We start from the raw sequence: 27,796 nt of genomic DNA on the forward strand, positions 1-27,796 counted from the left end.
ATATTGTCAAGCCATGCTGGATGAAGAGAGTCAGAAGCTAACAACATTCATAATGCCCTGGGGAAGATACCATTACTGTTACACCCCAATGGAACACTGCTCATCATCTGAGGCCTATGTGAAGTACTTTGATGACATCATCATTAGCACAAACAGGAAGTATAAGTGTGTTGATGACACACTGCTGTATGATTCAAGAATGGAGCAGGTCTTTTGACACTTTCATGAAATTTTCAAGATATGTATGAACAATAGTGTAACACTCAATCCAAAAAATGTCAATTCAATAAGGAAAAGGTGGAATTCATAGGCTATGAAATGAGTTGGGATGACTGCAAACACATGGATGGCACCCTGCAAGCTGTGAAGGAGTTCCTCAAGCCAGCATCACCTACCTTCAGTGATGTTCGATCCTGGCCCTGTTCTTGGCCATGGCTCTAATCATGCACCCATTCTACAACCTCCTGAAGAAGGAGCCAAGCAAGAAAGTCCACTACGATGCACAACTGCAGGGAGCATTTGAATAGGCTCAGATGGCCACATCTAGGATGGCTTGGTAAAGTCTTACATGACATGACATGACAAGTCAAGGCCCACTGGCATCATTACTGGTTGGAGTCAAGAGGGCATCAGCTTCAAAGTTCTACAGCAACACTGTGCATGCCAGAAACCTGATAAACCATTCTGTTGCCCAGGGAGTTGGCATGTGGCACTTTGCAGAAGCAGGCACCCCAATTCAGCAGAATCAGGCAACTCTGTGCTGAAGGGTAAAATACTTACTGCTGTAGGGTGTTTGCAGAAAGCGTGCGTTCCCTCTGGGGTGCCTGAGTGTTATGGTAGTGATGGACCATTTTCCCCATGTGAGAGCATTCAGTAACCAGACCCTCCTGAGCATCATCAGCCCATATCTTTTCCTCCTTAATGAGATCATGTAATATAATTTCAAAATGAAACACCTGGTTGGCCAAAGATATTCCATTACAGACACAAAATCCTGGTACCCCATGCTGCAATCTAACCTAGACCAGAAGAATGTCTTACAGGATGATGAGCCGTCTGAGAGGATAATAGCAGTTGCGATGACTACACTGAGCGATAAAACGAGCATGGTGTCAGATCATGAGGATGTTAGTCAAACAGCATTGGCAGATCCAATGTATCAGGCTCTCATAAACAGGGTTCACACAGGGGATTGCACAGATGGAAGTTTCCAGGAGATGCCTTGCCTGGAGGCCTTTTTCAGTGTCTGGAATGAGCTTGTGATGGTTGACAGGTTGGTGTTATACATGGTTGATCATGGGCGTATGAAACTTGTAATTCCAAAAGAGCTATAGCACTGTGAAGATAGTAATTTGCATGCTGGCAACCAAGGGGTTGACTCAATGTTGCCATGACGATGCCAATCTGTGTACTGGCCAGGACTGATGGGAGACGTAGTGTACTACCAGGTGACATGTACAACCTGTGATATATATGCACCCATCCAACACCCAGAACTGCTCATCCCCACACAGGCCCCCCTGAGTATCCCTTCCAGAAAATGGTGGCTGATCTGTTTCTCCTGCAGGGCCAGTCATAGAAAGTGTGTGTAGACCAGCTGATGGGCTGGCTGAACGTACATCATTTCCTGAGAAACAACATCAGTGACCCCTCATCCAGGTCTTCCAGGGTTACTTTATTCGATGAGGTGCCCTAGAAGAGATCCCAACAGATGGGGGGAGGGGGCACCAACCTGGCTGTAATGAAATGAGGGTCTTCATGCACAAGTGGGGGCCAAGATGCAGGTGTTGTCAGCACACTATCTGCAATCCAATTGCAGGGTAGAGGCAGCAGTAGAGTCAGTGAAGCGAAGTATCAGGGACAACACAGAGGGTAGAGGTGGAATGCAGAAAGACATTATATAGCAGAGGCCCTACTTCAATACCTGAACACTCCACTGCGAGATATTATCATGTCACCTGTGCAGCTGGCTACTGGCCAGCAGCTCAGGGTCTCTGTCCCAGTGGTCCATCAACATTACAGGGTTGACAGACATTGGAAGAAAAAGTTGCACCTAAAGGAGGAACTCTTGGTGGAAGAAACAGAGCAGGTTTAGCAGAAGTATGATCAAGAGACCTGGCACCTGCCCAGCTTTCCTGTGGGGATGATGGTGCATGTCTGGGACTTGGTTGCAGGGATGGGAAGGTATGTGAAGTGAGAGTCATGGCAAGTGGTTTGGTGAAAAGACAAGAGTTGATAAAAGTCTTGTGTACAATGAAATATGACAAGGCAGATAAAGTGAATGGCAATGTAACTGAATTTCTAAAGAAAGGGGGTGATTTTGTTACTGGTTGATCTGTTACAATTTTCAATGTATGTATGGTTCATGATGAGATGCCTAAGGACTGGTGGAATGCATATATAGTGCCAATGTATGAAGGCATGGGAGACAAAGGTGAATGTTCGAAGTATAGAGATATAAGTTTGTTGTAAGAAAGAAAGGTGCTTGAGAAGGAGGTGGCATGCACTGAGGGACATACTGGAGAGGAACAGTGTGGTTTCAGGAGAGGAGGAGGATGCATTTATCAGGTGTTTGCTTTGGAAAATGTGTGGGAGAAATACTTAAAGAAACGAAGGATTTGTACATGGCATTTATAAATCTAGAGAAGGCATATGATATGGCTGATAGAGATACTTTGTGGAAGGCCTTACGAATATATGGTGAATGAGGAAAGTCATCAGAAGCAAGTAGGCAGAGAGGATAGTAAGTAGTTACAGGGGATGGTGGGTCTGTGATAGGGGTGTATAACATCATCATAGATGTTCAATTTGTTTTTGGATGGGGTGCTGAGGGAGGTGAATGCAAGGGGTCTTGAAGAGAGAAAGCAGGTAGGTAAACTGTTGGAGGTGGCCATGAGAAAAGGATGAAGAGAGTCGAGTGTTTTGGGAGAAGGTGAGTGAATGTGTTGGGAGTTTTAATGCAGAGACCAGGTATTTGTGATGGGTGATTTAAACATGTAAGTGAGTAATGTGGCAGTTGAAGGTTTAACTGGGGGAAATGGGATATTCAGTAAGTTGAATGGAAATGATGAACAGTAAGTGGAGTTGTGTTCAGAAAAAGGATGGTGACTGGGAATACCAAGTTTGAAAAGAGGGACATATGTGAGTATACATGGGTGAGTATGAAAGATGGAAAGAAGCCAGTACTAGATTACATACTATATGATAGGCATGCAAGAGAGGAAACTCTTGGTTGTTAATGTGCTTAGGGAGGGGAGGGGGGCAGCTGATGGGAGGTCTGATCATTACCGGGTGGAGTGAGGGTAAAAGTTTGCACAGGTTTTTGGAAAGAAGAAACAAAATGGGTGAGATGGGTGGTGAAAGAATGTGAGCTTGGAAAAAATGACTCATAAGAAGAAATATCAGAAGATACTGAATGTAAAATGGCAGAAGGAGAGAATAAATGAAGCTAAAGAAGTGGATGAGAAATAGGAAGTTTTTATGGGAGCAGTGCTGGCATGTATAAGAGAGGTGTATGGAAGGTAGAAGGTAGGTAGGTGAGAAGGGTAGTTAGCATTGGGATGACAAGATAAAGTTGCTGATGAAAGAGAAAAGAGTGGTGTAATGGGTGGTACTCACAGGGAAGGAGTGTGAGTGATAGGGAGATGCACAAAAGAAAGTGACAGGAGGTCAAGATGAAGGTGAAGGAGCTGAAAAAGAAGGCAAATGAGAATTGGGGGAAGCAATTGTTAGCAAACTTACAAGAATATATGGAGTTGTTTTGGAAGGAGGTTAATGGTGTTAGAAAAATAAGAAAGCACATGAGAACATTGGTGAAGGGGGGAAATGAGGAAATGGTAACAAGCAGTGATGAGGTGAAGACAAGTTGAAGTAAGAACTTTGAAGGATTGTTGAATGTGTCTGATGGTAGAATGGCATATGTGGGTTTTTGGGTTGGGAAGGTATGTGAAGTGAGAGCCATGGTAAAAGGTTTGATGAAGACAGAAAAGGTGGTGAAAGTCTTGTATAAGATGAAATGTGGCAAAGCAGATGGGTGGATGGTATTGTAGTTGAATTTCTGAAGAAATGGGGTGGCTGTATTGTTGATTGGGTTGTCTAGGATTTTCAGTGTATATATGGATCATGGTGAGGTACCTGAGGATTGGCAGAATGCATGTATAGAGCTACTATATAAAGACAAGGAGGAACAAAAGTGAGAGTTTGAATTCCAGAAGTATACGTTCATTGAGTGTACCAACTATACCTTCAAACATGACCATCTTTGTCTTCCATACAGTAACATCTCTCTCCATACCTTCCTAAATGTGCCTAGTTCCAGTGCCTCCTTATCCACCCTATCACTTACTTCAGCTCCCTTGGTTCCATTCACTACCATGTCCACTCCCAACTAATTAAAACACTTCACTTCCCCAAAGTTTTCTTCATGCAAACTCACACCCAAACTAACCTCCATCCTGTCTCTCTTCAATGATAAGCCTATCAAATTTGCTTTTCTTTACACTTACTATGACTTTTCTCTTTTCACACATTCTCCTAAACTGAGAAACCAATTTCTGTGATTTCAAACTTGATTCTGCCTCCAGCTCTGTGTCATCACCTAACTGTAATTGACCTGCCTCCCAAGCACCCCTACCCCTGAGATTGAGGTCCTGCCTCTCTCCCTAAAAGTTTCAAATTTAGTTCCCTCACCACCCAATCCATAAACAAATTAAACATCCAAGATGACATCCCACCTTCACCTGAAACCACTAACCATCCTCTCTACCTACTTGCAAATATACCTTACTCTCTTGATAAAAACCCCTCTCTGCTTATAATAGTCTTCCTCCAACACCATATAACTGGTCAATACCTGGTGCAGTTTCTGGGGAGTCTTCATCCCTACAGCCCAGGCTGAGACCAGGATGCTGGATTGGATCCTTGGTTGACCAAGCTGATGGAAGCTGCAGCCCTCAAGCCTCTACAGCCTGGCTTGCCAGGCACACTTTGTAGGTACTTGTCCAATGCACTCTTGAATGTCTCTACCACATATCCCATGCTGTTTTTGATGACAGGTGACAAAGTGTTAAGAGTTTTGGACCCCAGACGTTTAAGGTGTTCTCTATTTTTGTGTGTGCGTCATGCCTTTGGATTTCAGAGGTATTATTCTACAAAGCCTTCCATGCCTGTCATGCCAACAGGAGGCTATCTCTGAATGTAAGTTGGGAACTATACCTTCTAGGATGTTCAAAGTTTAGATGATGATATACCCCTCCCGTTTGTGCTCCAAGGAGTATAGCCTCAGAGATTTTAGCTATTCTCAGTAATTTAGTCCCTTTACCATTTGTGCTCCAAGGAGTATAGCCTCAGAGATTTTTAGCCAACCCAAGTAATTCAGTCCCTTTACCATGTTAATATGGACTGTGAAAGATCTATAAACACTTTCTAATTCCACATTTTGCCTTCCTTGTAGGATGATGTTAAAAGGCAATAACATTCACTTTGTGAAAGAATTATCTTATTTATTTATTTATTTTGCTTTGTCGCTGTCTCCCGCTTTAGCGAGGTAGCACAAGGAAACAGACGAAAGAATGGCCCAACCCACCCACATACACATGTATATACATACACGTCCACACACGCAAATATACATACCTATAAATCTCACAGACACAGACATATACATATATACACATGTACATAATTCATACTGTCTGCCTTTATTTATTCCCATCGCCACCTCGCCACACATGGAATAACAACCCCCTCCCCCCTCATGTGTGCGAGGTAGCACTAGGAAAAGACAACAAAGGCTACATTCGTTCACACTCAGTCTCTAGCTGTCATGTAATAATGCACCGAAACCACAGCCCCCTTTCCACATCCAGGCCCCACACAACTTTCCATGGTTTACCCTAAACGCTTCACATGCCCTGGTTCAATCCATTGACAGCACGTTGACCCCGGTATACCACATCGTTCCAATTCACTCTATTCCTTGCACGCCTTTCACCCTCTTGAATGTTCAGGCCCCGATCACTCAAAATCCTTTTCACTCCATCTTTCCACCTCCAATTTGGTCTCCCACTTCTCCTCGTTCCCTTCACCCCTGACACATATATCCTCTTGGTCAATCTTTCCTCACTCATTCTCTCCACATGACCAAACCATTTCAAAACACCCTCTACTGCTCTCTCAACCATACTCTTTTTATTTCCACACATCTCTCTTACCCTTACATTACTTACTCGATCAAACCACCTCACACCACATATTGTCCTCAAACATCTCATTTCCAGCACATCCACCCTCCTGTGCACAACTCTATCCATAGCCCATGCCTCACAACCATACAACATTGTTGGAACCACTATTCCTTCAAACATACCCATTTTTGCTTTCCGAGATAATGTTCTCGACTTCCAAACATTCTTCAAGGCTCCCAGAATTTTCGCCCCCTCCCCCACCCTATGATTCACTTCCGCTTCCATGGTTCCATCCACAGCCAAATCCACTCCCAGATATCTAAAACACTTTACTTCCTCCAGTTTTTCTCCATTCAAACTTACCTCCCAATTGACTTGACCCTCAACCCTACTGTACCTAATAACCTTGCTCTTATTCACGTTTACTCTTAACTTTCTTCTTTCACACACTTTACCAAACTCAGTCACCAGCTTCTGCAGTTTCTCACATGAATCAGCCACCAGCGCTGTATCATCAGTGAACAACAACTGACTCACTTCCCAAGCTCTCTCATCCACAACAGACTGCATACTTGCCCCTCTTTCCAAAACTCTTGCATTCACCTCCCTAACAACCCCATCCATAAACAAATTAAACAACCATGGAGACATCACACACCCCTGCCACAAACCTACATTCACTGAGAACCAATCACTTTCCTCTCTTCCCACTCGTACACATGCCTTACATCTTCGATAAAAACTTTTCACTGCATCTAACAACTTGCCTCCCACACCATATATTCTTAATACCTTCCACAGAGCATCTCTATCAACTCTATCATATGCCTTCTCCAGGTCCATAAATGCTACATACAAATCCATTTCCTTTTCTAAGTATTTCTCGCATACATTCTTAAAATCAAACACCTGATCCACACATCCTCTACCACTTCTGAAACCACACTGCTCTTCCCCAGTCTGATGCTCTGTACATGCCTTCACCCTCTTAATCAATACCCTCCCATATAATTTACCAGGAATACTCAACAGACTTATTCCTCTGTAATTTGAGCACTCACTCTTATCCCCTTTGCCTTTGTACAATGGCACTATGCAAGCATTCCGCCAATCCTCAGGCACCTCACCATGAGTCATACATACATTAAATAACCTTACCAACCAGTCAACAATACAGTCACCCCCTTTTTTAATAAATTCCACTGCAATACCATCCAAACCTGCTGCCTTGCCAGCTTTCATCTTCTGCAAAGCTTATAGTACCTCTTCTCTGTTTACCATATCATTTTCCCTAACCCTCTCACTTTGCACACCACCTCAACCAAAACACCCTATATCTGCCACTCTATCATCAAACACATTCAACAAACTTTCAAAATACTCACTCCATCTCCTCATCACCACTACTTGTTATCACCTCCCCATTAGCCCCCTTCACTGAAGTTCCCATTTGCTCCCTTGTCTTAAGCACTTTATTTACCTCCTTCCAAAACATCTTTTTATTCTCCCTAAAATTTAATGATACTCTCTCACCCCAACTCTCATTTGCCCTCTTTTTCACCTCTTGCACCTTTCTCTTGACCTCCTGCCTCTTTCTTTTTTACATCTCCCACTCATTTGCATTTTTTCCCTGCAAAAATTGTCCAAATGCCTCTCTCTTCTCTTTCACTAATACTCTTACTTCTTCATCCCACCACTCGCTACCCTTTCTAATCAACCCACCTCCCACGCTTCTCATGCCACAAGCATCTTTTGCGCAAGCCATCACTGCTTCCCTAAATACATCCCATTCCTCCCCCACTCACCTTAACTCCTTTGTTCTCACCTTTTTCCATTCTGTACTCAGTCTCTCCTGGTACTTCCTCACACAAGTCTCCTTCCCAAGCTCACTTACTCTCACCACTCTCTTCACCCCAACATTCTCTCTTCTTTTCTGAAAACCCCTACAAATCTTCACCTTCACCTCCACAAGATAATGATCAGACATCCCTCCAGCTGCACCTTTCAGCACATTAACATCCAAAAGTCTCTCTTTCGTGCGCCTATCAATAACATGTAATCCAATAACACTCTCTGGCCATCTCTCCTACTTACATACGTATACTTATATATGTCTCGCTTTTTAAACCACATATTCCCAATCACCAGTCCTTTCTCAGCACACAAATCCACAAGCTCTTCGCCATTTCCATTTACAACACTGAACACCCCATGTATACCAATTATTCCCTCAACTGCCACATTACTCACCTTTGCATTCAAATCACCCATCACTATAACCCGGTCTTGTGAATCAAAACCACTAACACACTCATTCAGCTGCTCCCAAAACACTTACCTCTCATGATCTTTCTTCTCATGCCCAGGTGCATATGCACCAATAATCACCCATCTCTCTCCATCAACTTTCAGTTTTACCCATATCAATCTAGAATTTACTTTCTTACACTCTATCACATACTCCCACAACTCCTGTTTCAGGAGTAGTGCTACTCCTTCCCTTGCTCTTGTCCTTTCACTAACCCCTGACTTTACTCCCAAGACATTCCCAAACCACTCTTCCCCTTTACCCTTGAGCTTCGTTTCACTCAGAGCCAAAACATCCAGGTTCCTTTCCTCAAACATACTCCCTATCTCTCCTTTTTTCACATCTTGGTTACATCCACACACATTTAGGCACCCCAATCTGAGCCTTGCAGGAGGATGAGCACTCCCCGCGTGACTCCTTCTGTTTCCCCTTTTAGAAAGTCAAAATACAAGGAGGGGAGGGTTTCTGGCCCCCCGCTCCCGTCCCCTTTAGTCGCCTTCTACGACACGTGAGGAATGCGTGGGAAGTATTCTTTCTCCCCTATCCCCAGGGATAAGAATTAGCACCTTCAATAATATCATCATTGGTTTTTCTTTCCTTGTTTTGAAGGTTCACAGAATCCAACCTGCCATTCTGCTGCATGAGGCAACTCTTGTTTTGTTGCATTTGCTGAAGTTTAGGTTGTTAAACATTATTACTACGAGGTCTTTCACATTACTCAACTAGAGGATGATAGTGTCTGTGTCTGTCCAGTATTCATGTTGCTTTTGATATCTTCATATTCCCCATCCTGGAGAGATGAACCTTATCTCCATTGAAATGCATGTTGCTCTCGGTTGCCCATTCAAAGAATCTGTCTATGTCTCTCTATAGCCTTTCCACATCTTCAACCGATGCAATCTTCATACTCATTCTTGTATCATCTGCAAAGGACCATATGAAACTGTGGCTTGTGTTTGCATCAATGTCAGATAAAGAATAAGGAAAAGGGGGGTGTAGGTACAGTTCCTTAGGGAATTGACCACCTTCAACAAAGTGTCTCTGTCGACCTTATCTCACCGTTTATAATAATTTTCCTCCTGCACCATGTATCTATAACACCTTTCACAATCTATCTCTATGTAACCAATCGTATGCTTTCTTTAGGTTTATAAATGCCAAGTACAGATCCTTTTTCTTCTCTAAGTATTTCTCACACAAAGCCATTAAAGTAAACATCTGATCTACACATCCTCTACCACTACTGAAACCACATTGTTCTTCTCCAATCTGATGCTTTGTTTGGTGTATGCCACCACCAGACATGTTGTAATCACAATCAGGAATCATAGTTATTGGAATTTACTCCACATTTTTGAAGAATTGTAATTGTTATCAGTTACATCATCTTGGAAGACCAAGGAACCATAGTCATAATCGATTCCAAAGCTAAAGGAATCATACTCATGATTACAGTCCATAAGTACCAACCATCAAATTAGTATCATGGAGGGCAGAGGTGGGTTAGGCAAGAAGCGGAGAGTTGGGAAACAATTCTGAAACTTCTGGTAAAGTTCTGGTCCTATCGAGTATACATGTGCTGGTGCCTCAGTGGTCAAGTTACCAGCTTGTTACTTCAACTGTCCAGTAAGGTGAGAGTCTGTGACTCTCCAGTTTAGAGTGCTTTCTATTTGAGCCACCAGCAGACATACTGTAATTGTAATCAGAAATTTTAATCACTAAAATCAATTCTCCATTTTTTGAGAAATCATAATCACAATTGATTAAAAAAATTCAGGGAGGAATTGTACTCATAACTATGGACTTGCAAGGTAATCATAAGCAATCCCATTTGTGGAGGAATCACATCATGTCTGGCCACCCTCTCAATCACCAATCTCACACAACTTCCCAGGTACACTGAACAGGCTTATACCTCTGTGATTTGAACATTCATCCTCCTTGTCTTTATACAATATCACTATAAAGGCAATCTAACGATCTTCAGGGACCTCATCATGATCCATACAAACAATGAAAATCTCAAATAACCAATCAACAACAGTCATCCCCTTTCTTAATTATTAATTCAAATGCAATACCATTCACCTCAACAGCTTTGGCACATGTCATTTTACGTAAGGTTTTCACCACCTCTTCTCCATTCAACGTGACTTTCTAACCTTGCATACCTCCTTGTCCAAAACATCCCATGTCTACCACCCTGTCATCAAACACATTCATCAGTCCATTACAATACTCACTTTGTCTCTGTTTCCACTTCCCCATCAGCCCCCTTCACTAATGCTCTCATTTTTCTCCTTTTCCTACACTATCAACATACTTCCAAAATGTATTCTTATCATCCTTAAAGTTTGCCGATACTCATCCCTACTCTCATTTGTCCTCTATGTCAGCCTCTGCACCTTCCTCTTGACCTCCTGACACTTTCTCTTATACATCTCCCAATACATCAAGCTCCTTCCCTACAAGTATGTGGAGGATGGACTGATGCAGTAAGTGTGGATCTTCTTTAATGTGTACCAGAGTTGTTTACTGAGGGTTTTGTGGTTCACTGTGTTGAGGAAGGAATGCTAGTTTACAGTTTCTCTTTAGTGATTAGGTTAGTGATGGTGTTATCAAGATTTTGGGTTTGTTCTCTGATTTCTGTTGATGTTGAGTTGATTTGTCTAAGCTGGTTTCTATGCTCTTTGATATGTGTTACTTGTGGAGAGTAGTTTGGGTTGTATTACTTTCTATACCCTTGTCGTATATGCTTTTTGCTGGCCTGGTTAGAAATTAAACAACCATGGAGACATCACACACCCCTTACGCAAACCAACATTCACTGAGAACCAATCACTTTCCTCTCTCCCTACACGTACACATGCCTTACCTCCTCGATAAAAACTTTTCACTGCTTCTAACAACTTGCCCCCCACACCATATATTCTTAATACCTTCCACAGAGCATCTCTTTCAACTCTATCATATGCCTTGTCCAGATCCATAAATGCTACATACAAATCCATTTACTTTTCTAAGTATTTCTCATATACATTCTTCAAAGCAAACACCTGATCCACACATCCTCTACCACTTCTTCAGTTGTCAGGAATTAGTAATTCCTTCTTTTTTTTTACATTTTGAGTTGACTAATTGTTAATTCTGAGCTCGTGTATAAATATTGTGCCATACAGTATGCTCAATAGTTTAATAAATGTACTTAAATTTCAGATTTACCTTTCAGTTCCAGCCATAAGAATCATCTAATAAATCAAAATTGAGTTCATGGTACTGGTTTGGTACATTTTTAATAAGAATGAAAAATATTTTGAGCAAAAAAGTTACAAAACCTGTAGAAAGCTTTTAGTTATTCTTGGATTTAGCAGAAATAAGCATTTTCTATGGGTTTTGAAGCTTTATTTTCCTTGTTTTTTAAATTTTCAATTAAATCATTATCAGATTATTGTTAACTTCCGATAACTAGGTATTAAAGATATTGGATCATCGATATTGGACTTAACAACTGGAGTTATCTAATTATCGTTATTGAAGTTAACTTTTTAGTTATCGGTGCCCAACACTACTCCTAGATACTTAAATTCTCTCACTTCTTCCAGTACTTTCCTCCATATCCAAAGAACAATTTAGTAAACTTTCTTCTTTCACTCTATATGGTTTTACAAAATCTATATTTTTGCTCTCTTTCCTTTCAAACACCATTACTTTACTTTTATTTGTATTTCTCTTCTACTGTCTATGTTTACACACATCTTAAAACACACTTACAACCTTCTACAACTACTCTTCACCTTCAGCAAACAACATAGTATTATTTACAAACACTTGCCACTAACTACCATAAAAGCATTTGTTTTTGACTTGGAAGTCAGTTAGATGTATCTAGTACACATAAAAATCTTGCTTTGATCACCATGAGAAAGGAGAGCTGCTGAATCAAAAGAAGAAAGTGAAAGGAAGATGGAAAGAGTATTTTGAAGAACTGATGAAAGTGATAGGAGAGGCAGCAGTTGTTACATATCTCTTCTCTGTTTACCAAATCATTTTCCCTGACCCTCTCACTTTGCACACCACCTTGACCAAAACACTCTATGTCTGCCACTCTATCATCAAACAGTCAAATATATAGGGGGAAACTGTTGGATGGTGTAAAAGTCTTCTACAGAGGAGCAAATGCTTGTGTAAGAGTGGATGGAGAGCTGAGTGAAAGTTTTAGGATACATTTAGGTGTGAGGCAGGGCTGTGTGATGTCACTGTGGCTTTTTCATATATATGTATGGATGGAGTGATAAGAGAGATGAAAGCAAAACTAAAGAAAAGGGATGCAGAGATGGAATGTGGTGGTGAGATATGGTCGCTAGTGCAAGCCCATCTGTGGACCCGTTTGTGGATTATACTGTGTTGCTTGCGGAGAGTGAAGTGGGGTTACAGAAGGTTGTGTGTTTTATGATGTGTGTAAACAGAGGAGTTCGAAGGTAAATGCAAGTAAAAGTAAAGTAATGATGTTTGAAAGGAGAGTGAAAGTATAGATTTTGTAAAACCATACAGAGTGAAAGAAGAAAGTGTACTAAATCATGCTTTGGATATGACGGTAAAAGACTGGAAGAAGTGAAGGAATTTAAGCATCTGGGAGCTGTCTTGGGTAAGTGTGGCAATATGGAAGAAGAGATAAGGGAGAAAGCAGTACAGGGTAGAAGAGTTATTGGGTCCCTTAATAGAACAATGAAGGGATGAGGAGTCATTAAGGAAGTGAAGAGAAGATTAAGGGACAGCATAGTCCTCCCAATAGTACAATTAAAGGGCTGGTGGGAGTGGAAGACCACCTGTGACATGGGCAAATAGGGTGGAGGAATACTGGAGGGAAAAAAACAGAGGAAGAGTGCATGGAATGGTGTATGCAAGGGAGACATGTAAGGACAGGGATAAGAGGACTGTTTTGCCATGGCCATCCCTTGATGGGAATTGCGGGAGGGAATGGGCATCCGAGATATAGATAGACAGATAGATAGTTTAAATCAATCTATCTGTCTTATCCACGGAAAGAGGGAAGAAAGAATACAGCCCATGTATTGCCTGGAGGTGGAGTGGGATGGGGATTATTTTTTTTTTTTTTAATCCTCCTCCTCCTCTGTTTACTTTCCCAAAAGAAAGAAGAGATAGGTGGACCACTTTAGGATTTTTCCTCTATGGTTCAGTGATCTGTTCTTGATGATACCTCATTAACACAGGAAATGGCAAATATGTATGAAAAAAATCTATCTATATCTCTGATGCCTACTCCCTTCAAGAACTCCCTCAAGAGGATGGCTATAGCAAAAGAGTCTCCATAACTGGTGACCTCCAGTGCCACTTCTTAGCCTTTACTACCTTTCCCACAACAAGACACTGACAGAGAGCAACTCTAGCACAATGTTTTCAGAGGCTCCAACCTAATGTTCCTGCCTAATATTTCTACCTAATGCTCCCGCCTATTGTTCCTACCTACTGCTTCTACCTTATATTTCTACCTAATGTTCTTGTCTAATACTCCTTCCTGCTATTACTATCTACAGCTCCTATCATTTTACTAAAAGGAAGGGTTAGCACACAGCACTCACTGTTGTAGAAAAATACTAGAGTTATGAAATGCTACATAACTGTTTGCTATTCTGAACCAACCAGCCCACCAGCAAAGGACCATGTTTCTGTGCTTAACTTGTTTTCATTTATACATAAAACATGCTAAAATCAGACTTTAATGATGTGGTCTACAAATCAACAGATGAATTTGAACATGGCAGACTTTAAGCAAGGGTTCTCAACCTCCATTCATGTACCACTTAGGAGTTTTGGGAAGAGCCATGTACCACTCCTCCCATATACATAAATAGAAGAGGGTGAACATGTGATAACTATACCAGTGAACTGACTGATATCAATGTGATTACCTAGTATTTGTACATTTTTAGGATGGACATCAGGGTACTTGGTGCAAAATTCAAAGCACAATACTGAGCAAAGAAAATCTTTTGCCGGTACTATCAGATGAGAAATGGATAACCTGGTTCTATTCACTAAGTACTGTATGTACCAGCGACAAAGCCCAAATGCACCACCACTGATTGGTAAATGTACCATAGGCTGGGAACCACTTGTTTCAAGTCTACAGACTCCATCCATTTAAACTGAGCAATGACATCTATAAATATATCCACATGGATTCTTAATATTGGAACTCTAGTTAGCTATTCATCAGCAATGCATTTAAAGTCCAATTTTTGAGATAAAAATATCAAGAAAAAACTGGTCAGTTTCTGAGAATTCCTATCTTAGTACCACAGATTAAATATTCATGAAATAAAGACTGCAAATTTTTTTCTTTAAATTAATCTGAAAATCCATATTACTGTTAAGTTATACAGCCATGTCTATTTTAATCATCAATCCACTGTAAATACGGTAAAAAATAATTACCTCTCCTTTTCTTGGCCTCCCTCTTTTCTTTTTGATTACTGGCTGACCTTCTACAGCTATACTCATGGGGTGGTTCTCAGCAAAGACTTTCGATACCTCAGTACCTGCAAATGTCCCCACAACTATATGAATGATCAAAGAAACAATCAAAGTGGGAAATAATCATGAAAAGCAATGTGGGAAGTAAAATAAAAGGTATCATTAGTAATGTGAAACTACTCCTGCTATTCTGAGAGTAGTAAAACTTTTGTCATAAAAACTGATATCTGAACCAGCAGTGTCCTCTTTCTTCCATGAAGATTTCAACATGTGTGATAGGAGGTGGTGAGTATATGGTGGCAAATATGTTCTGAAAAATCAGACTCCTTTTTATATCTAAATAAAGTGCAAATTGTAGTGACACTTGTCAATAAACCATATAAAAGAATCAGCACACCTAGTGAAGAGGAAGACAGGCTACCTAACACAGTGTTCATCTCAGTAACTGACCTAGTACCAGGAGCTCACCAGTCACACACTGAAATGACAAACATAACAATTTGGATACTCACAACCTTGGAAAATCAGTAGCTAGCACCAGCCCACCATGCAGAAACTTGCCTTCCAACATGTAACAAACAAGGAACTTTTCAGTGAGATATTTTCTTTTTTTAAAAAAGAAGAATAAAAAAACAAGGAGGGAAGGTTTTGCAACCACAAGTAAATCATTCAAGTAGAGAAAGAAATCTCATACTTCAAAACTGATTTCTTCCACTTGAAAATGAACTGCAGAGATACATGCCTATATCCAAAAGGTAAGCCAACTAAGTGAGTAAAGACAGATACTAGCTTTTACTAATTTCAAACACAAATACCCATAATATCATACAGAGTGCCAATCAAAAATTGAGGGTTTTGAAATATGAGAGATCATTTCTTTATCAGAGGTAGAGCCCTAGGTGCATCTGAAAAAGCACTTGCTTAATGATGGATTAATACACAATATCACTCCACAAAATAGAGTGCATTCATCAGGATTCACTCTTCATCATCATAATACCAATGAGGTCAGCTGATGCTCATTAATAGAAACCCAGCAGTCATACAGCAACCCATTCTGGTCTGTGATAGCATGGCATGGTGGTGAAGTGGCAACAAACTGACATACCACCCTATCATTCCCTAACCACGGAACTCTATGCCTCAGGCCACTTATTTCTATATCCTCCTTGCTGAGATGCTTTCAGATTTAAAGAATTCTTTTTACATCTTGTATTTGCTGCCACATATGTATCATCAAGTCTCTCTCTCTCTCTCTCTCTCTCTCTCTCTCTCTCTCTCTCTCTCTCTCTCTCTCTCTCTCTTCTTAATTATAGACCATACAGTCCTACAGTTCAAGTTCTTTCAATTGCAAATGAGTGTTCATATGCCCCAGTCTGTTAACTCTGCTTTTGTATTCTCGACAATTTGTTTATTTTCATTTGCTTAATTGAAAATCATACAACTCAACAGTGGTCAATGTCACTTCCTATATATACATTAAGGTCTGATGCACACTATCTCTCCATTCCTGGTCCACTCACGGCTTGCTCTCGCTCTGGTTAAATATTATTACATGTATTTCAATGGGGGCATGCACACTATCGCTCACAGTTTACTTTCACTCCAATCACATCACAAGCAATGGTCATCCAAAAACATATTTTGAGCAGAGTTGGAGTGTACTGTGACCGGAGTGAGAGCGAATGTGTATCATCCAATGGCCTCACTCCAGTCTTAGCCCAGTCATCAGTGAAGTGGAAGGCTGTCTCTGCATCCTTCCCTATGAGCCCCAAGAAACCAACCATATGAGATCACAAAAGATCTAAATGTGTGTGGATGTAACCAAGATGTGAAAAAAGGAGAGATAGGTAGTATGTTTAAGGAAAGGAACCTGGATGTTTTGGCTCTGAGTGAAACGAAGCTCAAGGGTAAAGGGGAAGAGTGGTTTGGGAATGTCTGGGGAGTAAAGTCAGGGGTTAGTGAGAGGACAAGAGCAAGGGAAGGAGTAGCAATACTCCTGAAACAGGAGTTGTGGGAGTATGTGATAGAGTGTAAGAAAGTAAATTCTCGATTAATATGGGTAAAACTGAAAGTTGATGGAGAGAGGTGGGTGATTATTGGTGCATAATATGCACCTGGGCATGAGAAGAAAGATCAAGAGAGGCAAGTGTTTTGGGAGCAGCTGAATGAGTGTGTTAGTGGTTTTGATGCACGAGACCGGGTCATAGTGATGGGTGATTTGAATGCAAAGGTGAGTAATGTGGCAGTTGAGGGAATAATTGGTATACATGGGGTGTTCAGTGTTGTAAATGGAAATGCTGAAGAGCTTGTAGATTTATGTGCTGAAAAAGGACTGATGATTGGGAATACCTGGTTTAAAAAGCGAGATATACATAAGTATACCTATGTAAGTAGGAGAGATGGCCAGAGAGCGTTATTGGATTACGTGTTAATTGACAGGCGTGCGAAAGAGAGACTTTTGGATGTTAATGTGCTGAGAGGTGCAACTGGAGGGATGTCTGATCATTATCTTGTGGAGGCTAAGGTGAAGATTTGTATGGGTTTTCAGAAAAGAAGAGTGAATGTTGGGGTGAAGAGGGTGGTGAGAGTAAGTGAGCTTGAGAAGGAGACCTGTGTGAGGAAGTACCAGGAGAGACTGAGTACAGAATGGAAAAAGGTGAGAACAATGGAAGTAAGGGGAGTGGGGGAGGAATGGGATGTATTTAGGGAATCAGTGATGGATTGCGCAAAAGATGCTTGTGGCATGAGAAGAGTGGGAGGTGGGTTGATTAGAAAGGGTAGTGAGTGGTGGGATGAAGAAGTAAGAGTATTAGTGAAAGAGAAGAGAGAGGCATTTGGACGATTTTTGCAGGGAAAAAATGCAATTGAGTGGGAGATGTATAAAAGAAAGAGACAGGAGGTCAAGAGAAAGGTGCAAGAGGTGAAAAAAAGGGCAAATGAGAGTTGGGGTGAGAGAGTATCATTAAATTTTAGGGAGAATAAAAAGATGTTCTGGAAGGAGGTAAATAAAGTGCGTAAGACAAGGGAGCAAATGGGAACTTCAGTGAAGGGTGCAAATGGGGAGGTGATAACAAGTAGTGGTGATGTGAGAAGGAGATGGAGTGAGTATTTTGAAGGTTTGTTGAATGTGTTTGATGATAGAGTGGCAGATATAGGGTGTTTTGGTCGAGGTGGTGTGCAAAGTGAGAGGGTTAGGGAAAATGATTTGGTAAACAGAGAAGAGGTAGTGAAAGCTTTGCGGAAGATGAAAGCCGGCAAGGCAGCAGGTTTGGATGGTATTGCAGTGGAATTTATTAAAAAAGGGGGTGACTGTATTGTTGACTGGTTGGTAAGGTTATTTAATGTATGTATGACTCATGGTGAGGTGCCTGAGGATTGGCGGAATGCGTGCATAGTGCCATTGTACAAAGGCAAAGGGGATAAGAGTGAGTGCTCAAATTACAGAGGTATAAGTTTGTTGAGTATTCCTGGTAAATTATATGGGAGGGTATTGATTGAGAGGGTGAAGGCATGTACAGAGCATCAGATTGGGGAAGAGCAGTGTGGTTTCAGAAGTGGTAGAGGATGTGTGGATCAGGTGTTTGCTTTGAAGAATGTATGTGAGAAATACTTAGAAAAGCAAATGGATTTGTATGTAGCATTTATGGATCTGGAGAAGGCATATGATAGAGTTGATAGAGATGCTCTGTGGAAGGTATTAAGAATATATGGTGTGGGAGGAAAGTTGTTAGAAGCAGTGAAAAGTTTTTATCGAGGATGTAAGGCATGTGTACGTGTAGGAAGAGAGGAAAGTGATTGGTTCTCAGTGAATGTAGGTTTGCGGCAGGGGTGTGTGATGTCTCCATGGTTGTTTAATTTGTTTATGGATGGGGTTGTTAGGGAGGTAAATGCAAGAGTTTTGGAAAGAGGGGCAAGTATGAAGTCTGTTGGGGATGAGAGAGCTTGGGAAGTGAGTCAGTTGTTGTTCGCTGATGATACAGCGCTGGTGGCTGATTCATGTGAGAAACTGCAGAAGCTGGTGACTGAGTTTGGAAAAGTGTGTGGAAGAAGAAAGTTAAGAGTAAATGTGAATAAGAGCAAGGTTATTAGGTACAGTAGGGTTGAGGTTCAAGTCAATTGGGAGGTGAGTTTGAATGGAGAAAAACTGGAGGAAGTGAAGTGTTTTAGATATCTGGGAGTGGATCTGGCAGCGGATGGAACCATGGAAGCGGAAGTGGATCATAGGGTGGGGGAGGGGGCGAAAATCCTGGGGGCCTTGAAGAATGTGTGGAAGTCGAGAACATTATCTCGGAAAGCAAAAATGGGTATGTTTGAAGGAATAGTGGTTCCAACAATGTTGTATGGTTGCGAGGCGTGGGCTATGGATAGAGCTGTGCGCAGGAGGATGGATGTGCTGGAAATGAGATGTTTGAGGACAATGTGTGGTGTGAGGTGGTTTGATCGAGTGAGTAACGTAAGGGTAAGAGAGATGTGTGGAAATAAAAAGAGTGTGGTTGAGAGAGCAGAAGAGGGTGTTTTGAAGTGGTTTGGGCACATGGAGAGGATGAGTGAGGAAAGATTGACCAAGAGGATATATGTGTCGGAGGTGGAGGGAACAAGGAGAAGAGGGAGACCAAATTGGAGGTGGAAAGATGGAGTGAAAAAGATTTTGTGTGATCGGGGCCTGAACATGCAGGAGGGTGAAAGGAGGGCAAGGAATAGAGTGAATTGGAGCGATGTGGTATACCGGGGTTGACGTGCTGTCAGTGGATTGAAGCAAGGCATGTGAAGCATCTGGGGTAAACCATGGAAAGCTGTGTAGGTATGTATATTTGCGTGTGTGGACGTATGTATATACATGTGTATGGGGGGGGGTTGGGCCATTTCTTTCGTCTGTTTCCTTGCGCTACCTCGCAAACGCGGGAGACAGCGACAAAGTTTAATAAAATAAAAATAGTATTTCAATGGGGGCATGCACACTATCGCTCACAGTTTACTTTCACTCCAATCACATCACAAGCAATGGTCATCCAAAAACATATTTTGAGCAGAGTTGGAGTGTACTGTGACCGGAGTGAGAGCGAATGTGTATCATCCAATGGCCTCACTCCAGTCTTAGCCCAGTCATCAGTGAAGTGGAAGGCTGTCTCTGCATCCTTCCCTATGAGCCCCAAGAAACCAACCATATGAGATCACAAAAGAATTTGCTCTCATCATCAATCAGATGAGGATAGAGGATGTGAAATTCCTCTTCAATTTTCCTCTCCTCCAACATTGGATGGAGGCAGCCAAGTTCTCCCTTTCCAATTTTGTTTGTTTCTTCCTTTTTCCTCTTTGTCCAAGGACATGGTGATCACAGCAAACTTAGATGAAGAAAAATCCATCCTTTCCCACTGCTAGATACACTGACACTAAACAGCCTGCGAAAACAGTGGACTGGGATAACCACTGCTTAAGCATGAGCATACCATGAGTGAAGGGGTAAGTGTGCATTACCCATGACTATGAGGGGAGTGATAGTGTCCCGTGAGCAGAGTGGTAGCGGAGCTATGGTGTGCATCAGGCCTTAGTATTCATCCATAGTTTCATGTTTCTTGTTATGATAGTTCTCATTATCATACCATAATTACTGCTTTGGGTTGAATATCATTTTATCAGTGTGTTTCTCAAATTCATGTCTTTTGTTTATAATAATTCCCAAATCCTTCATGTTTACTTCACTCACTTTTTATTTTTCTCTAAGGCTCTTATATAAAAGCAATGATTTATGTTATTTGTTCAAATTTTTCCTTACCAAATTTCAATATGTCTTGATCTTCATCTTGCATTACATCGCTTACTCTTGTGTCATCTTCAAAGCATCTGACTATACTCTCTCTTACATACTTATATGTGCCTGATATCATGATTAGAAAGAGTACTGAAACTAATACCATTCTCTGTAGGACAGATGAAAGCACATCATCAGAAATGGTTCCATTTGGTGAGAAACTCTCTGATCCATATTCCTATTTTTCTTTTAATATCTACTCTTGCTACTTTATCTAGCAATATTCCAAAGTTTACTCTGTTGAATGCTGTTGCAAAATCTAATAAAATGTTGTTCATTCTTTTTCTTCTCATTAGAGTTTCATATATGGCATTAGGGTTAACTAGAAGGTGTGTTTAATTATTTCTACTTCATACTAATCCATGCAAGCTTTGTACAAAGGTAAAGGGGATAAGAGTGAGTGCTCAAATTTCAGAGATATTTGTTGAGTATTCCTGGGAAATTATATATGGGAGGGTATTGATTGAGAGGATGAAGGCATGTACAGAGCATCAGACTGAGGAAGAGCAGTGAGGTTTCAGAAGTGGTAGAGGATGTGTGGATCAGGTGTTTGCTTTGAAAATTGTATAAGAGAAATACTTAAAAAAGCAGATGGATTTGTATGTAGCATTTATGGATCTGGAGAAGGCATATGATAGAGTTGATAGAGAAGCTCTGTGGAAGGTATTAAGAATATATGGTGTGGGAGGAATGTTGTTAGAAGCAGTGAAAAGCTTTTATCAAGGCTGTAAGGCATGTGTACGTGTAGGAAGAGAGGAAAGTGATTGGTTCTCAGTGAATGTTGGTATGCGGCAGGGGTGCATGATGTCTCCATGGTTGTTTAATTTGTTTATGGAAGGGGTTGTTAGGGAGGTAAATGCAAGAGTTTTGGAAAGAGGGGCAAGTATGCAGTCTGTTGTGGATGAGAGAGCTTGGGAAGTGAGTCAGTTGTTGTTCACTGATGATACAGAACTGGTGGCTGATTCGGGTGAGACACTGCAGAAGCTGGTGACTGAGTTTGGTAAAGTGTGTGAAAGAAGAAAGCTGAGAGTAAATGTGAATAAGAGCAAGGTTATTAAGTACAGTAGGGTTGAGGGACAAGTCAATTGGGAGGTAAGTTTGAATGGAGAAAAACTGGAGGAAGTAAAGTGTTTTAGATATCTGGGAGTGGACTTGGCACCAGATGGAACCATGGAAGCGGAACTGAATCATAGGGTGGGGGAGGGGGGCAAAAGTTCTGGGAGCGTTGAAAAATGTGTGGAAGTCGAGAACATTATCTTGGAAAGCAAAAATGGGTATGTTTGAAGGAATAGTGGTTCCAACAATGTTATATGATTGCAAGGCGTGGGCTACTTGTGCGGAAGAGGATGGATGTGCTGGAAATGAGTTGTTTGAGGACAACATGTGGTGTGAGGTGGTTAGATTGAATAAGTAATGAAAGCATAAGAGAGATGTGTGGTAATAAAATGAGTGTGGTTGAGAGAACAGAAGAGGGTGTTTTGAAATGGTTTGGTCACATGGAGAGAATGAGTGAGGAAAGATTGATCAAGAGGATATATGTGTCAGAGGTGGAGGGAACGAGAAGTGGGAGACCAAATTGGAGGTGGAAAGATGGAGTGAAAAAGATTTCGAGTGATCGGGGCCTGAACATGCAGGATGGTGAAAGGCGTGCAAGGAATAGAGTGAATTGGAACAATGTGGTATACCAGGGTGGACGTGTTGTCAATGGATTGAACCAGGGCATGTGAAGCATCTGGAAGGTTTTGTGGGGCCTGGATGTGGAAAGGGAGCTATTGTTTCAGTCCATTATACATGATAGCTAGAGACTGAGTGTGAACGAATGTGACCTTTGTGGTCTTTTCCTAACGCTACCTCGCGCGCATGCAGGGGGAGGGGGTTGTCATTTCATGTGTGGCAGGGTGGCAACAGGAATGAATAAAGGCAGAAGTATGAATTATGTACACGTGTACATATGAATATGTCTATGTTTTTTTGTTTTTTTTTCGCTGTCTCCCGCGTTTGCGAGGTAGCGCAAGGAAACAGACAAAAGAAATGGCCCAACCCACCCCCATACACATGTATATACATACGTCCACACATGCAAATATACATACCTACACAGCTTTCCATGGTTTACCCCAGACGCTTCACATGCACTGATTCAATCCATTGACAGCATGTCAACCCCGGTATACCACATCGATCCAATTCACTCTATTCCTTGCCCTCCTTTCACCCTCCTGCATGTTCAGGCCCCGATCACACAAAATCTTTTTCACTTCATCTTTCCACCTCCAATTTGGTCTCCCACTTCTCCTTGTTCCCTCCACCTCCGACACATATATCCTCTTGGTCAATCTTTCCTCACTCATTCTCTCCATGTGCCCAAACCATTTCAAAACACCCTCTTCTGCTCTCTCAACCACACTCTTTTTATTTCCACACATCTCTCTTACCCTTATGTTACTTACTCGATCAAACCACCTCACACCACACATTGTCCTCAAACATCTCATTTCCAGCACATCCATCCTCCTGCGCACAACTCTATCCATAGCCCATGCCTCGCAACCATACAACATTGTTGGAACCACTATTCCTTCAAACATACCCATTTTTGCTTTCCGAGATAATGTTCTCGACTTCCACACATTCTTCAAGGCTCCCAGGATTTTCACCCCCTCCCCCACCCTATGATCCACTTCCGCTTCCATGGTTCCATCCGCTGCCAGATCCACTCCCAGATATCTAAAACACTTTACTTCCTCCAGTTTTTCTCCATTCAAACTTACCTCCCAATTGACTTGACCCTCAACCCTACTGTACCTAATAATCTTGCTCTTATTCACATTTACTCTTAACTTTCTTCTTTCACACACTTTACCAAACTCAGTCACCAGCTTCTGCAGTTTCTCACATGAATCAGCCACCAGCGCTGTATCATCAGCGAACAAGAACTGACTCACTTCCCAAGCTCTCTCATCCCCAACAGACTTCATACTTGCCCCTCTTTCCAAAACTCTTGCATTCACCTCCCTAACAACCCCATCCATAAACAAATTAAACAACCATGGAGACATCACACACCCCTGCCGCAAACCTACATTCACTGAGAACCAATCACTTTCCTCTCTTCCTACACGTACACATGCCTTACATCCTCGATAAAAACTTTTCACTGCTTCTAACAACTTGCCTACCACACCATATATTCTTAATACCTTCCACAGAGCACCTCTATCATATATATATATGTTTTATTATTATTATACTTTGTCGCTGTCTCCCACGTTTGCGAGGTAGCGCAAGGAAACAGACGAAAGAAATGGCCCAACCCCCCCCATACACATGTATATACATACGTCCACACACGCAAATATACATACCTACACAGCTTTCCATGGTTTACCCCAGACGCTTCACATGCCTTGATTCAATCCACTGACAGCACGTCAACCCCGGTATACCACATCGCTCCAATTCACTCTATTCCTTGCCCTCCTTTCACCCTCCTGCATGTTCAGGCCCCGATCACACAAAATCTTTTTCACTCCATCTTTCCACCTCCAATTTGGTCTCCCTCTTCTCCTCGTTCCCTCCACCTCCGACACATATATCCTCTTGGTCAATCTTTCCTCACTCATTCTCTCCATGTGCCCAAACCACTTCAAAACACCCTCTTCTGCTCTCTCAACCACGCTCTTTTTATTTCCACACATCTCTCTTACCCTTACGTTACTCACTCGATCAAACCACCTCACACCACACATTGTCCTCAAACATCTCATTTCCAGCACATCCATCCTCCTGCGCACAACTCTATCCATAGCCCACGCCTCGCAACCATACAACATTGTTGGAACCACTATTCCTTCAAACATACCCATTTTTGCTTTCCGAGATAATGTTCTTGACTTCCACACATTCTTCAAGGCCCCCAGAATTTTCGCCCCCTCCCCCACCCTATGATCCACTTCCGCTTCCATGGTTCCATCCGCTGCCAGATCCACTCCCAGATATCTAAAAGACTTCACTTCCTCCAGTTTTTCTCCATTCAAACTCACCTCCCAATTGACTTGACCCTCAATCCTACTGTACTTAATAACCTTGCTCTTATTAACATTTACTCTTAACTTTCTTCTTCCACACACTTTACCAAACTCAGTCACCAGCTTCTGCAGTTTCTCACATGAATCAGCCACCAGCACTGTATCATCAGCGAACAACAACTGACTCACTTCCCAAGCTCTCTCATCCCCAACAGACTTCATACTTGCCCCTCTTTCCAAAACTCTTGCATTTACCTCCCTAACAACCCCATCCATAAACAAATTAAACAACCATGGAGACATCACACACCCCTGCCGCAAACCTACATTCACTGAGAACCAATCACTTTCCTCTCTTCCTACACGTACACATGCCTTACATCCTCGATAAAAACTTTTCACTGCTTCTAACAACTTTCCTCCCACACCATATATTCTTAATACCTTCCACAGAGCATCTCTATCAACTCTATCATATGCCTTCTCCAGATCCATAAATGCTACATACAAATCCATTTGCTTTTCTAAGTATTTCTCACATACATTCTTCAAAGCAAACACCTGATCCACACATCCTCTACCACTTCTGAAACCACACTGCTCTTCCCCAATCTGATGCTCTGTACATGCCTTCACCCTCTCAATCAATACCCTCCCATATAATTTACCAGGAATACTCAACAAACTTATACCTCTGTAATTTGAGCACTCACTCTTATCCCCTTTGCCTTTGTACAATGGCACTATGCACGCATTCCGCCAATCCTCAGGCACCTCACCATGAGTCATACATATATTAAATAACCTTACCAACCAGTCAACAATACAGTCACCCCCTTTTTTAATAAATTCCACTGCAATACCATCCAAACCTGCTGCCTTGCCGGCTTTCATCTTCCGCAAACCTTTCACTACCTCTTCTCTGTTTACCAAATCATTTTCCCTAACCCTCTCACTTTGCACACCACCTCGACCAAAACACCCTATATCTGCCACTCTATCATCAAACACATTCAACAAACCTTCAAAATACTCACTCCATCTCCTTCTCACATCACCACTACTTGTTATCACCTCCCCATTTGCGCCCTTCACTGAAGTTCCCATTTGCTCCCTTGTCTTACGCACTTTATTTACCTCCTTCCAGAACATCTTTTTATTCTCCCTAAAATTTAATGATACTCTCTCACCCCAACTCTCATTTGCCCTTTTTTTCACCTCTTGCACCTTTCTCTTGACCTCCTGTCTCTTTCTTTTATACATGTATATATGTAAGGGGAGTGGGGGAGGAATGGGATGTATTTAGGGAATCAGTGATGGATTGCGCAAAAGATGCTTGTGGCATGAGAAGAGTGGGAGGTGGGCTGTTTAGAAAGGGTAGTGAGTGGTGGGATGAAGAAGTAAGAGTATTAGTGAAAGAGAAGAGAGAGGCATTTGGACGATTTTTGCAGGGAAAAAATGCAATTGAGTGGGAGAAGTATAAAAGAAAGAGACAGGAGGTCAAGAGAAAGGTGCAAGAGGTGAAAAAAAGGGCAAATGAGAGTTGGGGTGAGAGAGTATCATTAAATTTTAGGGAGAATAAAAAGATGTTCTGGAAGGAGGTAAATAAAGTGCGTAAGACAAGGGAGCAAATGGGAACTTCAGTGAAGGGCGCAAATGGGGAGGTGATAACAAGTAGTGGTGATGTGAGAAGGAGATGGAGTGAGTATTTTGAAGGTTTGTTGAATGTGTTTGATGATAGAGTGGCAGATATAGGGTGTTTTGGTCGAGGTGGTGTGCAAAGTGAGAGGGTTAGGGAAAATGATTTGGTAAACAGAGAGGAGGTAGTGAAAGCTTTGCGGAAGATGAAAGCCGGCAAGGCAGCAGGTTTGGATGGTATTGCAGTGGAATTTATTAAAAAAGGGGGTGACTGTATTGTTGACTGGTTGGTAAGGTTATTTAATGTATGTATGACTCATGGTGAGGTGCCTGAGGATTGGCGGAATGCGTGCATAGTGCCATTGTACAAAGGCAAAGGGGATAAGAGTGAGTGCTCAAATTACAGAGGTATAAGTTTGTTGAGTATTCCTGGTAAACTATATGGGAGAGTATTGATTGAGAGGGTGAAGGCATGTACAGAGCATCAGATTGGGGAAGAGCAGTGTGGTTTCAGAAGTGGTAGAGGATGTGTGGATCAGGTGTTTGCTTTGAAGAATGTATGCGAGAAATACTTAGAAAAGCAAATGGATTTGTATGTAGCATTTATGGATCTGGAGAAGGCATATGATAGAGTTGATAGAGATGCTCTGTGGAAGGTATTAAGAATATATGGTGTGGGAGGCAAGTTGTTAGAAGCAGTGAAAAGTTTTTATCGAGGATGTAAGGCATGTGTACGTGTAGGAAGAGAGGAAAGTGATTGGTTCTCAGTGAATGTAGGTTTGCGGCAGGGGTGTGTGATGTCTCCATGGTTGTTTAATTTGTTTATGGATGGGGTTGTTAGGGAGGTAAATGCAAGAGTCTTGGAAAGAGGGGCAAGTATGAAGTCTGTTGGGGATAAGAGAGCTTGGGAAGTGAGTCAGTTGTTGTTCGCTGATGATACAGCGCTGGTGGCGGATTCATGTGAGAAACTGCAGAAGCTGGTGACGGAGTTTGGTAAAGTGTGTGGAAGAAGAAAGTTAAGAGTAAATGTGAATAAGAGCAAGGTTATTAGGTACAGTAGGGTTGAGGGTCAAGTCAATTGGGAGGTGAGTTTGAATGGAGAAAAACTGGAGGAAGTGAAGTGTTTTAGATATCTGGGAGTGGATCTGTCAGCGGATGGAACCATGGAAGCGGAAGTGGATCATAGGGTGGGGGAGGGGGCGAAAATTTTGGGAGCCTTGAAAAATGTGTGGAAGTCGAGAACATTATCCCGGAAAGCAAAAATGGGTATGTTTGAAGGAATAGTAGTTCCAACAATGTTGTATGGTTGCGAGGCGTGGGCTATGGATAG

General features: G+C 41.8%; 1 protein-coding gene across 1 annotated transcript in view; it reads right to left on the reverse strand.

Annotated features, from left to right (window-relative positions):
- The window catches only part of LOC139750064 (uncharacterized), a 278,496-nt gene that overhangs the window by 209,934 nt on the left and 40,766 nt on the right, over positions 1 to 27,796 (reverse strand). Inside the window, exon 4 of the mRNA XM_071664399.1 lies at positions 14,950 to 15,053. Within this exon, the coding sequence (XP_071520500.1) occupies positions 14,950 to 15,053 (104 nt within the window). The remainder of the gene's footprint in view (positions 1 to 14,949; positions 15,054 to 27,796) is intronic.

The sequence above is a fragment of the Panulirus ornatus genome, chromosome 9, assembly GCF_036320965.1.
Source record: "Panulirus ornatus isolate Po-2019 chromosome 9, ASM3632096v1, whole genome shotgun sequence".
Classification (NCBI taxonomy): domain Eukaryota; kingdom Metazoa; phylum Arthropoda; class Malacostraca; order Decapoda; family Palinuridae; genus Panulirus; species Panulirus ornatus.